The following is a 14,684-nucleotide window of genomic DNA, read 5'->3' on the forward strand; positions in this document are numbered from 1 at the left end:
TTGTCATCATCTGGTGGCAGTAACAGAAGAAACAGACCTCCTATTTAGTAAAAGGTTTATTTGTTTATTTATTTTTTGTCTCCTGGACTGTTCAGACGCTTGTTGTTTCATTATTCTAGTGCCAGTTGTCACGGACAAAGTTGGGAAGGTTTGGAGCTTAGATAATTATTAGATAATTAATTGCACTAGTCGGTTATGGCATCAGAAGTCCTGGATAGGATTTTGTTAGATTGTCTGCATGATTATATTGTACCACAGAAAAACCAGTTTGGCTTTAAGACTAAACATGTTGCTGATTATGTACCATGCTTTGAAAAGGTTGTGAACTGCACGGAGATAAAAACTCTTCGGTCTTCTAATTGGTTTTATTGACACTCTAAGGTTTTAATTGCTTACGAACTGTTGTGAAACAAAGACAAAAGGCATAAGAACATGGCGTACTGCTCCGCTAAGAAGCAATGTTTCCACTCTTAAGTATGTGTGTGTGTGGGGGGGGGTTTACAATCACTAGCTCTCTTCAAGGTATACAATGAATGATTTATCTGAACAATTAGATGATGTAAAGTTGGTTGTAGATGGTGACACTCTTATTAATATTTATTATATAACGGCCTGAGTGGATCCGTGTCATGTGACTGGTGCTTGTATGTCACATGACATGGATTATCTGTCCCATTTGTGTTGCATTGCAAAACAAATCCACTGCGCTTTCTGGAGGCTGTTAGCAGGAAGCTAGAATGAAAAGATGGACTAATTTCTGACGTGGGTTTTTTTTCCCGCTGCACTGAGGAAGTACAGTCTTTTTTTTGTAGTACACGCGCGCACAAGCGCCGACCGGTTGTGTGAGAGTGGGACAACGACACAAGCAAGACGACGATTTTATTGAGCTAACTGATGGTGCTAATTCTTGTAACACACACAAAATACACTCGCTGTAAGCCATCTAGATGCATTAAGAGCTGTTCAGCTGTTCATCTGAAAAGCTGACGTGATTTTTGGCTGCCACTGAGGAACTACACAAAGTCTTTTTTTTATGGAATTCCAAAGTCAGTGCACTGCATCACTGGACTACATGTCACAATCTGGACTTTAGCAGCAGTGTAACACCAAAATGTAAGTCCCTTTTCTGTTGTTTATAAATTAATGAAATATCAAATGACAAGGATCTATTTAGCCGTTATATAAAACAAATAAATGTTTTTACATTCTTTCAATGGAACAAATATTTAATTTAAATAACTTGTCCGGAATTAGTTTGATTAAAATTTTAACCCTAAGTTAAACTGTGTGCCCGTTGATGACTTGCGTGATATGGCGGCGATGTCTGAATGGTGGTAAAGAGCAATTATCTTTTTTCCGCCTCTCTCGCTCCTTTCTCTCCTGTAACCAGCTCTATCCTCTGTCTGCAGAGGACAGAGCTGTCTCTCTACTACAAAACATGTAGCAGGCAGGCACTAAAATCTTTGATTTCAGACTTCACAAATGTTTTTAACTGTTTAAGCTTTATTAACTATGCCTGCAAAAATATGTCCGCAGTCTAAAAATTATCGGACCTAAATTTATCGGAAGCTAATTGGTCCGCTGATGGTTTTCAAAGTTTATCTGAAAAGCTAATCCGATAATGAAAACATTAGTTTCGATAAGTAGCGGTCAGTGGATTAGCGGAACTGTGCCCACCACCGAAAATACAACTATCAACTGTTTCAGAAGACCATAACAAGTCAGTTAACATAAAAGGTAAATATTACTCACAGGCATATGCTCTTTAAAGTTTAGCAGGAAAACAATAAGAGAAAAAGGAGTGCGCTAACGGCTCCAAAACCCTTATTATCTGCCCAAAGTGGCTGATGAAAAAAAAAAAAAAAAAAATTCACCAATGAACGCTTCTTACGCTTTCAACTGATCACTGATCTCAAAAACGACCCAGGCAACTGGCCAAAAAACTGAGATTTTTCATTCCTAATTATTACACATTAAATGTCTGATGATGACGACATGTAGACAGTAGCATGTGTTTATACACTGGAGATAACATGCTGGCAAGAAAATTCCATATGTTCTCACGTCAGGTTAAGATAAATAAGTATGCTGTAGGCCTCTCTATCCCGCCCCACTATAGGTCACGTTTAAAAAGGTGAGCATGCAGAAGCTTCAGGTGACTCTGGGTATTACTTTAAAAAAACCTAGTGTGGTGGAAGCCATTTGTTTTCTACTGCAGGAGTTACAGGTTTTCAGGTTTTATTGTGAACTTGATAAATAACTTTATGTGTCGACTGAATTTTTCTAAGAACCACTATCATCATCTTGCTGTTGATCCTAGTTACAGTGTGATACTTTAACCCCGGTGGAAATATGACAATTTTTTTTTTTTGGTTTTTATGGCTGTGTGTTTTTTATAATAGACTTTGAGTCTATCAACAAAAAATAAAGAAAGAAAGATCATAATAATAGTAATAATAATAAACATTTCATCCTCACTCCATCATATTTCCTGCATTACTGTGGTAATCACATGTCAGAAAAAAACAACATGCTATCAAATAATACGACAGCAGTGGCGGTCTTTACAGCACAGAGACGAGATCCATCTTTCTTCCAGGCCAAGCTGGTGATTGTGTACAGGTTTGGAATCTCTTTTGGTTTGGCTTCTTCCCACAGCCCCTTCCTTGAAGACCAGTTAAATACCCGTAACCTGCCAAAAAAAAAAAAAAAAAGTAACACTTATCATCAACATGCAATATGCAACAATGCTAATTCTTTTTCGTGTGCCTCTGTTTCCAAACTGTTAAAAATAAACTGCACTGACCGATTGTAGCTGCCGAACACGACGGACTGGCCGCTGGGGCTGGTGACGGCGACGGTGAACTCCTTCTCTGTCTGATCACGGCCGTAATCAAAAATCTGCAGGACGTGACCCTCTCTGTCGTAGGCCACCACCTTCTTGTCGCAGCCACCCACCATGATGCTCTTTGCGCCCCATGCCAGGGCGTAGGGCGGGCATGGGTGCTGCAGCAGCTTACCCTATGTCACATACAGTGAGGATGTGTGGGGGAAAAGAAAGTTTTCACTAATGGAATGAACCTCAGCTGTGGGGAAAACGTGATCTAAGTCGCTCTGAGAGGCAAACTGGAATATAAGAGCAACTTTACAGTGACTTTATCTCACTTCCAGAATACCTCAGGCTGCTACTTTGTGCAAATAAATGATTAATCAGGAGCAAAAATTCGACAATTTGTGCGCACAAAGTATTATTTTTAGGCTATAAATTAATATATTTAGACTGCTGATTAATTTATGTGCATATTTTTTTCCTTGATTAACACCTGCCAGGGGCTGAAGAAAAGAATGCACTGTGACTGAAGATAATCATTATTACAACATTATGAACATCTGCAAAATAACATACAGCAGCAAAGAAAACACATTGTATGTTTATATACACTAATCATGGTAATTTGGGGCTTTTAATGATCTATACTGAACTATTCTTTTGCCACAGACTGAGAGGATGCTGACCAAGAACAAAGCCCCTGCTCCAAAACCAACACCCTCAAGCTCGACTGAAAATTGTGGATGGAATAATGAAGGAGGAGGACTACCTCCCAAATTCTTCAATGTCACCTCAAATCAACAGCTTGACAGTTGAAACTGTCCATAATTGTTATGTTCCCAATCACACAACAAAACTGGTTGGGGTTGGATAAAACTGGATAACGTTAAGCTTCTGTAATGGCCTTTCAAAAGCCCCAACTTCAACCCTTTTAAAAATTTGTGGATGCTTAACAGCTGGTTTGTGCAGGAAAACCAACAGTTTAACTGAACTCTACCAGTTCTGCCAAGAGTGGTCATATATCCAGCCGGAATTATGCCAGAAACTGTCGATGGCGACCAAACGCATCTGGTTGAGGTGTAGCCTGCTGAGGGACATTTAACTAAATATTAGTGGGAGTGTATGTATATATTAAGCCTGTATGTATAATTTTGACTGTGTATGGATTAGAGAAGATCCAAAGGAATTCAAACTTGTGCACTCAGTTCTGTTTTTTAGAATCATTAATGAAATGTGCTATACAATCATTCCACCCTGACAAAATAACAGGTACCTGAGGACTCTCCTGATCCTTCATCTTCCCAAAAAGTAACGGGCAACTGTTCCATCAGCATGACCACACAGGATGCCTTTACCAGAAAGACTGAGAACAAGAAAGAAAAAACCTCTGCTGCAGCTACCGTTTGACCAACGATGAGCCTTTATGAAATGATTCTGATGGACTGAAACATTGTTTAGCATTTGGTGAATTCCTGCACAACCTAAAGCAGCTGACAAACCATTTGAAGACGTATTTACTTGGATGTCAGTGAGATAACACTGGACTCTGTGCGGAAGAGTGTTGCTGTCTTGTTTGTAGGTACGTTGCCAGCACGAACCTGTGAAACACATCAGAAACATTAACACAAACTGCAATAAATTTAAAAAATGTCACTTATCAGTTACAGCCTGGACCTTATTTTAACCACACGGGCACTACGGTCAGCCATGTGATCAATCATCAGACTCTCAGTCAGTCACACTGACCTGCTCGCACCTTTTACACGTTCGTATCAGCAGCAGACAAATGATGACAACATCTCACCAACTACAACACATTTCCGGGGGGAAATAACACTAATAGCACCTGGATGGTGGAGAGTACAGAAACAACAAATCTACAACCAGAGACAGACGGCTGCCTTTGAAACTCCAGCTTGCATTCATGATTCTGAAACTGGTAAATCTACTTCATGTTTCCACATTTGTTGCCAGTTTTGTTAATTAACAGCTGGATGCTCAAGGGTTTCCCTCGATCTGGGGCTCCAAGCAAGATCTCATCCCGTGGGGTCAAAATGATCATGTCACCGGTGAACAAAATCCCAGAACTACACAGAGGGACCTGATGAATGACCTGCAGAGAGCTGGACCAAAGTAACAAAGGTTACACACCATGCAGAGAGGGACTCAAATCCTGCAGTGCCAGGCATGTCCCCCTGCTTAATCCAGGACATGTCCAGGCCCGTCTGAAGTTTGTCAGAGAGCATATGGATAATCCAGAAGATGATTGGGAGAACATCATGTGGTCAGATGAAACCAAAATAGAACTTTTTAGTAAAATTCAACTAGTCATGTTTGGAGGAAGAAGAATGTAGAGTTGCATCCCAAGAAAACCATATCTACTGTGAAGCATGGGGGTGGAAACATCATGCTTTGGGGCTGTTTTTCTGCAACGGGGACAGGCCGACCTGATCCGTGTTAAGAGAAGAATGTACGAGTACAGGGCCATGTATCATGAGATTTTAAGCCAAAACCTCCTTCCATCAGTGAGAGCATTGAAGATGCAACGTGGCTGGGTCTTCCAGCATGACAATGATCCCAAACACACCGCTCGGGCAATGAAGGAGTGGCTCTGTAAAAGGCATTTCAAGGTCCTGGAGTGGCCTAGCCAGTCTCCAGACCTCAACCCCATAGAAATTTGTTGAGGGAGTTGAAAGTCTGTGTTGCCCATCGACAGCCCCAAAACATCACTGTTCTAGAGGAGATCTGCCATGGAGGAATGGACCAAAATACCAGCTACAGTGTGTGCAAAACTGGTGAAGACTTACAGGAAATGTTTGACCACTGTCATTGCCAACAAAGATTATGTTACAAAGTACTGAGTTGAACTTTTGTTATTGACCAAATACTTATTTTCCACCATATTTACAAATAAATTCTTTACAATCCTACCATGTGATTTCCTGGATTTTTTTTCTCATTTTGTCTCTCATAGTTGAAGTGTACCTATGATGAAAATACAGACCTCTCTCATCTTTCTAAGTAGGAGAACTTGCACAATCAGGGACTGACTAAATACTTTTTTACCCCACTGTAACTTTCATTTTTGGGGAAAGGAGGCTGCATTCATCAACTGCATTCCAAGGAGCCTGTCACACCACTATGAGTCAACAAATGCAGCTTTCGATCACTGGAGCCCTAAATTGAGACATAGCTGTTTCTAAGATACAATTTACATTTTGTTTACTATGCAGTGGTCATTGCAAGTATTTACATAAATGTAGTGATGACATAACAGTAACCAAGTGGTCAGTGCTTCCTAAACAGAAGGTTCCCAGTTCAAGACCCCCGTGACCATTCCCCAAAATAATGTGGAGGTGGCACAGGAGAGTATCCGGCGTAAAACCTGTGCCAAATCAACGTGCAGATCCATATCAAATCCACTGTGGCAACCTCGAGCCAAGAAAAATAATAAATAAAGCTGAGAGAACTTTCTTTTTACAAAAGACATAATACGTTCTAAAGTTAACATATTTGGTTTTCGGTAAGCAGCTGGATTTTTGGTGACCTACCTTGCCATCAACTGCTCCAAGAACAATTGAATTCTCTGTAGGCCAAAGCACGCAGGTCACAGTACACTGCAACACGGGGAACAGAATAACACGATCAGGGCATCAATAACAACGGCTGCTGCTGCTTCACAGGCAACAAATTTAATGTCAAAAATGACATTTTCTTTCAATTTACCCTTCCCCATGTATTCTCATAAGTTACGCCTCAGTAGATAAATATGTCTATGCTCTGATGGTTCCAAAAACAAACAAACAAAAACAAACAAACAGTGATTTCTTGGTTTCCACTCTTGCTTTGAGTTGTGCTCTGAGAGGTTTCCTCTAAATTATTTAATAAAAAAATTACTGCTATATATTTTTGATATTTTTATTTACCATGTCAGATGAAAGCATGAATAAAATTCTACTTCTGATGTCTTGCCATTTTTAAGACTTCTGAAAAACTGACTGAAGGCCTTATTTTAGATGAACAATTCAATGCTTTTTAAGATTTTTAAGGATCTGTTGGAGTCCTGCTGTCTAAATATTCATGTAAACAAATTTAAATCCCTCACTGGTGACTTTACGTCCAAAACCACTCTGAAGCCAGACAGACACAACACAGGCACTGACCCTGTTAATACACAACATACAACACACACATTTTGAAGATCAAGGTTTGTGTTCCATGAGTACATGTTGCTAGTTTTTCTGCAACTCAGTGGATTTATCACAGTTTATTGCCATACAGCTTCCAGTGGAAATTGAGAACCAGCTCCATTTGAGAAGTGGTTCCAAATTTTTCAGTCAAGGTCAAGGTAACTGTATTGTCCCATTAGGGAAATTTGTCTTAGGCGTTGCACTACATTATCACTTCACAGGGCAGAGAACAATTTACAAAAGGACACAAATCACATTAAACACAAGAATTAAAATCTAGACTAAAATCAGGAAACCATTACGATGACAACACGGACACATTAAACTATTTAAAGTGCTGAGAAAAGTGCCAGATGCTAAAGTGCTGAAGTTTATTGCACGTTGTTCTATTGCACTAATTACTTGCATTAGATAGTCCATCACCATCCAATGCTACAGACACGATCAATTCCTTTTAACAATGCCTCCACATTCTCTGACATTCCTCATGGCAAACTGCATGACATGGACCAGGAGCCATTAGAATGTATACATACAAATGCCAATGATTCCTAACATTTTGTTATTAAACCCTTATGACAAGAAATTTAATAGAGCCTTGATGTTTTACTGTTTAACATGAACTTTACTATAACTATAAATATAACCAACAACCAACCAAAGTATGTCATGTTGGTGCCACACTGCTTTTTATTCAGATTGGCAGTTGCGGTGACGCAATCACTCAGCATTTGCATCAAATAGACTCTAGTCTATTTTGGCCAGGCCTAGCGGGTGACACAATGACCACTTGTCTCTTGTTGTTAAAACATCCACGCTGATTAAAATTAATGGCAGCTGGTTGCTTTGCTTCTATTGCTTGTAGCTAATGTGACCAAGGGGTGATGGGGTCCTGACCATGCTTGACAGCATGGTAAACAATGCTGTCTGACCACCCTCTGCTGTACAAACTATGGAATGACATATTTCCAACAGCCAAAGTGTTTTTCTGCATTGTTCATTTGATAAAGTAAAGTTTTCACATTGGCAAAATGTCGGTCAGGCTCTCATACTTGTTTGGTGTCATTAAAAAGATGCTGCTCACTCTGAAAGTTCATCAATGAATATTTGGGAAATTTTAATAGAAAATACACCAAATAACACCAACAATTTTTTCAGGAATTCTAATTTGAACTACAGTGAATGTCAAAGGCTTGGGGCGGCCGATACTCTAACCACACTTTTCCAGCTCCACCTGGCAAACCTGCTCCTTTGTGTATCTGGCAGGAGGTAGGTCTCAGAGGTAGCTCAGTGGATGTGGTGTGATTTTATTATTGAACTCTGGCTTGATGCAAATGATGTCAGTATCTGGATAGATGCCTACAGAGGCCTCTCACCTGAACATCTCCATATAAACATGATTATAATAAGCCTCAGCAACGATCTTAGCTAACTTACTGTCTGAAGAAATTTTATTGCAATGCTGTTTTTTTTTTGTTCAGGACCTAAACGAGAAGACAAAACCGATCAGCATGCATCAAATAAACAAATATTTAACCATTTAAAACTTTAAACGAGCCAGTGGACATTACCAATCAACTCCTAATTTTTAGACAAAGATGACGTGTGTCTGACTGGGCGACTGGCCGGTTTGGTGGAAGTCCGTGTGAGAAGGCCATGTCATTGATAACATAGCTCTGTCTTTCCCATCCTTAGCAAGCACAAATAACGAGAACTATTACAATCCACCTGCAAAGTCATCTGAGCAACAAGCATCCACATGAAAGAAAGTATTATCTGGATCCGGGCACGTCTGGACCACCTGACACCCCGGTTATCGTATTGTGCTTTTGAAAAAGAAAAGGACTTCAAGTACAAAAATGTGTCCTGACATGGGATGACCGTTTTATTAATACACAATTCATCTCAGGCTAAATTTATCAGAAAGATCACACTCTAGCTTACTTTAAGTGTAGTTAATCTCGCAGCGCAGTCTCGTTTGAGAGCGGCCGCTAAAAGGGTAAAATATGATGCTATGGCATATTTTTCTCTACTGCTGGAGACAAAGCACAGCACTTTCTCTGAGATTTGGGGCAATTACACACAAAGTGAAAATACAAAGAAACAAGTGGACGATGTCTGTGCGGAAGTGGACATGTGTTGTGGTTTGTTTATGACCTGGAGCTCAAACGTATCGAGATGGTTTTGCAGGCGAAAGAACACAGCTACTCTGGTTAGTTGTGTAGGCCAACACTTACCGACACGACGTTATGTGCAGACGCGAGTTGAGGAGCGGACCAGCGTCTGACTGAACCCAGCGCTAAATAACCAGAAAGCGGTTCCAAAAACAAAACAAATTATTTCCCTTTTGTGCAATAATTGTGTACAACATAAATGTGCGGTTTGTCTGGCGAGGTGAAGGACGGCGCGCTCTCCAGCGCCCAAATGGATCGAAGCCCGACGCTTCTGGACCCAGACTCACCGCCGAACACCCCCCAGGTGGACACGACAAACTGACTCTGTGAAGGATGGAAAAGGTGAGGTAAGTCAACAGCTACAACAAATATCCTTCAAAGGCACACACTATCAGCAACACATTCAGGTCTGAATTTAAGCTTTATGTAAATGAGCAGCCTCTCACAACAGGTGGAGGATCATCATTCCGTATGCCACGGCAGTGAGAAGCGAGCTGCATAATTCTCATCAATGTTCGAATATACTGCGTAACAAAATACCAAATTACTGTTAACACTTATTCAGACAATCATCACCTCTGATGTGTGCTGACAGCATGTGTCCCTCACCCGTCCTCCTTCACAGGCACGATGTGTCAAACCCAGGCGCGGTCCTCAGCGTCTCACAAACGAACGTCACAAGGTCGAGTTCCCGGCAATTCTGCTCGAATCACTCATGGCTTAAATGCAGAACACCATCTCATTATCTGCTTCAGCTGAAAGTCTTTAAGTTTACACGTGAGCATCATCCACAGGTGCAGCTAATAATGCTGATGAGGGTGAAGGACTCTTCTGCCAGCACCTTCTCCACAGACAAAAACCAGTTTGCATACCACCTGGAGAGCAAAGAAAAGAAAACAACACCAAAATGTCCAGCCAAACCCCCCAACACACAACAGACGTATCCCATTTGCCTCGTCTTCCCTTTTCCAATGGGAACTGAAAAAACACTTTTCGCAACTGCTTTGGTGATTGCAGCCAAAAACAAAACAGTACATAATTTTTCCATGCGAAGTTATGCTGTGTATATATTGTGCATCGGGAACAACTGTCCCCATTAAGTGGTCACATCGTGGAATATCACGCAGGGTTCAAACGAGACTGCGCTGCCCCATTTAAGACAAAAAGAACCTGCAGATAACGGAAGCAAATATGTAGTATTCAGGCTGAGAAATCAACTCCAAACCTTTGAAAACATTTTAAATGATGTAAAGACTGATGTCATGTCTGTTCTTCATTCAGATGTAAAACAATACAGTAAAATTAAAATGGAAAAAAAGATATTTTAAGGAGATTAAATTATGTTTACTCACGGGCATCAATACATAAGACTGTGGCATGGAGCTGAGGAAAGGTGTGATACTCAACGCTACTCATAATTTCACAGTAGAGGTACACACTGTGAGGTGACCACTGCTTAACCCTTATGGGTCCACAAACATAAAAACCACTGACATGGACCTAGTAAACTTACAAATATGAACTGCAGTCGTAGATGAAAAAATTTTGGATCACATTACCTTTCAGCCAGAAATGTGAACGGTGCCGCAGGCACGGCTGATTCCGTCTGTCTTACCTTGGAGTCTAGAGGCTTTGTGGAGAACTTGTCCTTCTTTTCTCCATGATCATCAAAGAGCAACACCACTCTGTCAATGGTGCAGACAGCAAACTTGGTATTATCTGGAGCCCATGCCATGCACGTCACTTTGGCAATGCTGTCCTATGAAGACACATGTTGAAGGCACAGTCATAATGTCTTACTCTCCTAACTTACAGAGACTCAAAGGATTCCAAAACCACATCATCTGTAGGGATGCTCAGACACTGGAGAACAAATACAGTGCATGTAGAAACACTTCACTTTCCCATGTTTTGTTACAGCCTTATTCCAAAATGGAGTAAATTCATTTTTTCCCTCAAATGTCTACTCACAACACCCAATAATGACAACATGAAAAGGTTTTTTATTTGATTTATTTATTTTTGCTAATTCATTAAAAATTAAAAACTTAAAAAAAAAAAAAAAAAAAATCACACATCCAGAAGTATTCACAGCCTTTGCTGAGCACTTTGTTGATGCCCTTTTGGCAGCAATTACAGCCTCAAGTCTTCTTGAATATGATGCCACAAGCTTGGTGCACCTATTTTTGGGCAGTTTGGTCCATTCCTCTTTGCAGCACCTCTCAAGCTCCATCAGGTTGGATGGGGAGCGTCAGTGCACAGCCATTTTCAGATCTCTCCAGAGATGTGCTTGGTTTGTGCTCTGACTGTCAACTGTGGGACCTTATATGTAGACAGGTGTGTGTCTTTCCAAATCATGTCCAGTCAACTGGATTTACTCCAGGTGGACTCCAATTAAGCTGTAGAAGCATTTCAAGGATGATCAGTGGAATCAGGAGGCACCCGAGCTCAATTTTGAGCTTCATGGCAAAGGCTGTGAATACTTATGTGCATGTGATTTCTTAGTTTTTATTTTGAATAAATGTGCAAAAACCTAAACAAAAATACAACAAAAATTTTTCACATTGTTATTATGGGGTATTGTGTGTAGAATTTTGAGGGGAATCTATTTGGAATAAGGCTGTAACATAAAAAACTGTGAAAAAAAGTGCAATGCTGTGATTACTTTCTGGATGTACAGTACAAGATGTCAGAATGTCCACTTTACTGCCTTGGGTTCTGGATGGCAACCACCCAAACAGACAACCAGTCCAACCACACCTCTTGAAAGTAAGTAACCATCTATCTGCCGCAGTAAGGTAAAGTGTGGGCAGTAAACACTAAGGCAAGTGCGTGCTGGATCAGGCACAAGGGAACATGTCGCATTTACAAAATGTCATAGGTCATGCTCCCTCCCAATGCAAGTGACACTCCTCACTTGAGTCTCTAAGTAACTGCTCCTTTGACCCAAAATTTTCCAGTGTTGTAATGCATGACTTAAGAATAAAAATGCCCCGTGTCACTGAGGTGATAGATCAGAAATTTAATTAAATATATAACCTTTCAATTTTCACCTCTTTAACTTTAAATGAAGGAAGCCACGCTTGCCACACCCCCTTTCCTTTTGAAGAGGATACGTATATTCCTCCGATAAAGTGGGTGCCTCAGTGGGCGTGTCTGACAGAGAGATCAGGATGGAGTTTCCAACTTATGTCACAGAAGCTGTTTCAGCCTCAGTTTTTGCTGAAGTTCCTCGTGTATAGCACTTTGAGATAATTTGTGTTATAATTTGTCTCTGCATAAACAAACTAAGTTGAATTCAGTTTTTATGTGGACCCTGAAAGATTTATGGGACTTTGAGGATATTTATCCTGGAAAACCAATCATATTTAGGCAGTGAGGTACAACAAAACCAAACTTGTACAACTATAGAACATTACAAATTAATATTTAATTCATAAGCTTGTGGTGCTCCAAGTTCTTTTTTTTTTAATTTAGGGCTTTCTGAGACTTTGCTCAAAAGCAAACTAACAGAGAAAATTAGAAATCCACCCAGCTCCCTCACATCTCACACCTGAACCTCTCCACCAGTCACCAGTACACGAACAGAAACACTAATCCAGCGATTATTAAAAACAGGGAACTATCTCTGTTTTACCATCATGTCCACACTAATCTGTCTATTTTAAACACCCAAACAAGTGTTTTGTTTTTAATGTGTTTTTTTTTACCCAACTACTGATAATTCATGAAATTAGTTGCAGAAGTGATCAGTACACTCACCTCCAGCAAGAAGGTCAGCGGTTTGACGCCTCATTTTCATTATATCTGGAGTTGCTTCAGAAACTCCTGTATCCACTGATGGTGATCCCAAGCAAATCAGATGAAGTGAAAAGAAACGTACAACTATTCCGACAACTGAAGTTACACAAATGGTCAAACGTTTGGAGACACTCTCCCATTGTTTGTGAATAACTTTTAACTTACCAAGAGAAAATTTTAAGAAATAAATGGACTGCATTTATATAGCGCTTTTCCATCAGACGCTCAAAGTGCTTTACAATTATGCCTCACATTCACCCCGATGTCAGGGTGCTGCCATACAAGGCGCTCACTACACACCGGGAGCAATAGGTGACACCTTAACCACTAGACCATCACCTCCCCTATAAATAAGAAGCTGAGGAATTTGAATTAGCCTTAGGGTGCTTTATGAATATGGGCCCAGGTCTTTAGAATGAAACAACACTAGAACTGTGGTCTGTAGCCAAACTGAGTCTTTTTGGCCTTGATGAAACAGATCAGGAGATTTTAGGGCTTTTGAACTTCTGTTCTGATTCCCGTTTACAGGCAGCAGTGTGTGACCCTCCAAGGGGACATGCCCCTCACTTTGGGAACCCCTCCTCTGTGGTTAATTCAATTTAATTATCTAAACTGGCTGCACATGAAAATGACGTCATGATTCCTTTACAGCATTTTCCGAATCATGACGTCACAGTTATTAATTATGCGGACATGAGCATCACTAAGATTAATAAGTGCTTAACGCAGACGAACCAACCTAATGCTAACTACAGCATAATCGGACACTCGTACAAATCGAAAGAACGACGTTAGAATCGATCGCTGCTTTGGCTTTCTGGTGTTAGCATTAGCTGCAGCGTCGCTGAACTTACCTGCGGGGTTAAAGAGTCTTCATATGTTTCAGCTGCATTTTCGGAAGCCTGAAAGGCACTCATGTGGGAGAAATTTTGCTGACGCAAGTATAAAAATCAGGATTTTGAATTACGGCTACAGTGATGTTACGCCTGACAACGAAGTTTCGACGCTTGTGTTGAAATCGTTTTGGCCATTGAACACTGCGTCGAAACTTGGTTTGCTCCCGGAAAACCTCTTAAACCGATTAAAAAGTTTGAACCACGGATAAAAATATCTAAAAAAAATATATATATATATATATCAGCAATACAAGAAAAAACCTAAATTGTTTTTAACAAATAAAAATTTGACAACCTCGACATTTTAAGGATTTTAATTAAACTTTTATTAGCATTGACCAATATTTAGATTACATTTTACTCACTTTTTAACTTGTTTATTTTAAGTCTATCCTGGATGTTCTACAGCTTTTTGTCAAGCAGATGTTTTACCTTTTGTGTAGCGAACCAATTTCTGATACAATGCTTCAAGAAGGTTCGAAGCTTCAGCTTCGCTCAAGCAAGCCTCGAGCAGAAAACAAGCGTGGTCTCCTTAGATACCGAAGGGGCGGGGCTTTGGCTCCACAGGCATGATGGGAAATGTGTTTGGCAGTTGCTACCATAACACAAACTCATCAGTCTTCTTTCGCTTACCGGTGCTTTTTTAATGGAACAATGTACCTAGTCATGTCAAATCTCTGTCAAACAAAGTCCATTTTAAATCAATTGTTAAAGTAAAGACTTTTTATTTCATGTTTTTATTACTGAATTCAGTTTTTATTTACTCCTAGTCATGTTGTCCAGTCAGTCACAT

At 40.2% G+C, this 14,684-nt stretch overlaps 2 protein-coding genes and 1 long non-coding RNA gene across 3 annotated transcripts in view; all 3 read right to left on the bottom strand.

Moving 5' to 3' along the window:
* Positions 1–14,684, bottom strand: part of ift172 (intraflagellar transport 172) — a 155,752-nt gene that overhangs the window by 117,256 nt on the left and 23,812 nt on the right. Inside the window, 2 exon segments of the mRNA XM_034162804.1 lie at positions 2,569–2,692; positions 2,807–3,021. Coding sequence (XP_034018695.1) covers positions 2,569–2,692; positions 2,807–3,021 — 339 coding nt within the window.
* Positions 4,129–6,429, bottom strand: LOC117503484. The gene is made up of 3 exons (XR_004558577.1): positions 6,382–6,429; positions 4,349–4,428; positions 4,129–4,193 (listed from the first exon to the last, which is right to left on the bottom strand). It is a non-coding gene; the product is annotated as an uncharacterized LOC117503484 (long non-coding RNA).
* Positions 10,517–14,032, bottom strand: LOC117503482 (intraflagellar transport protein 172 homolog). Its single transcript, XM_034162728.1, has 2 exons — positions 13,850–14,032; positions 10,517–10,953 (listed from the first exon to the last, which is right to left on the bottom strand). Exons 1-2 carry the CDS (start codon positions 13,910–13,912, stop codon positions 10,750–10,752), a joined length of 267 nt encoding a protein of 88 aa, XP_034018619.1. The 5' UTR covers positions 13,913–14,032; the 3' UTR covers positions 10,517–10,749.

Source organism: Thalassophryne amazonica, chromosome 21, assembly GCF_902500255.1.
Source record: "Thalassophryne amazonica chromosome 21, fThaAma1.1, whole genome shotgun sequence".
NCBI classification, from domain to species: Eukaryota; Metazoa; Chordata; class Actinopteri; order Batrachoidiformes; family Batrachoididae; genus Thalassophryne; species Thalassophryne amazonica.

What these genes read in the sequence shown, in the direction of transcription:
- LOC117503482 (XM_034162728.1), bottom strand. Translation starts at nt 13,912, where the DNA reads ATGAGTGCCTTTCAGGCTTCCGAAAATGCAGCTGAAACATATGAAGAC. An exon ending in AAGACTCTTTAACCCCGCAG is followed by an intron (nt 10,954 to 13,849) that starts GTAAGTTCAGCG and finishes GTGTCTTCATAG; the next exon opens with GACAGCATTGCCAAAGTGAC.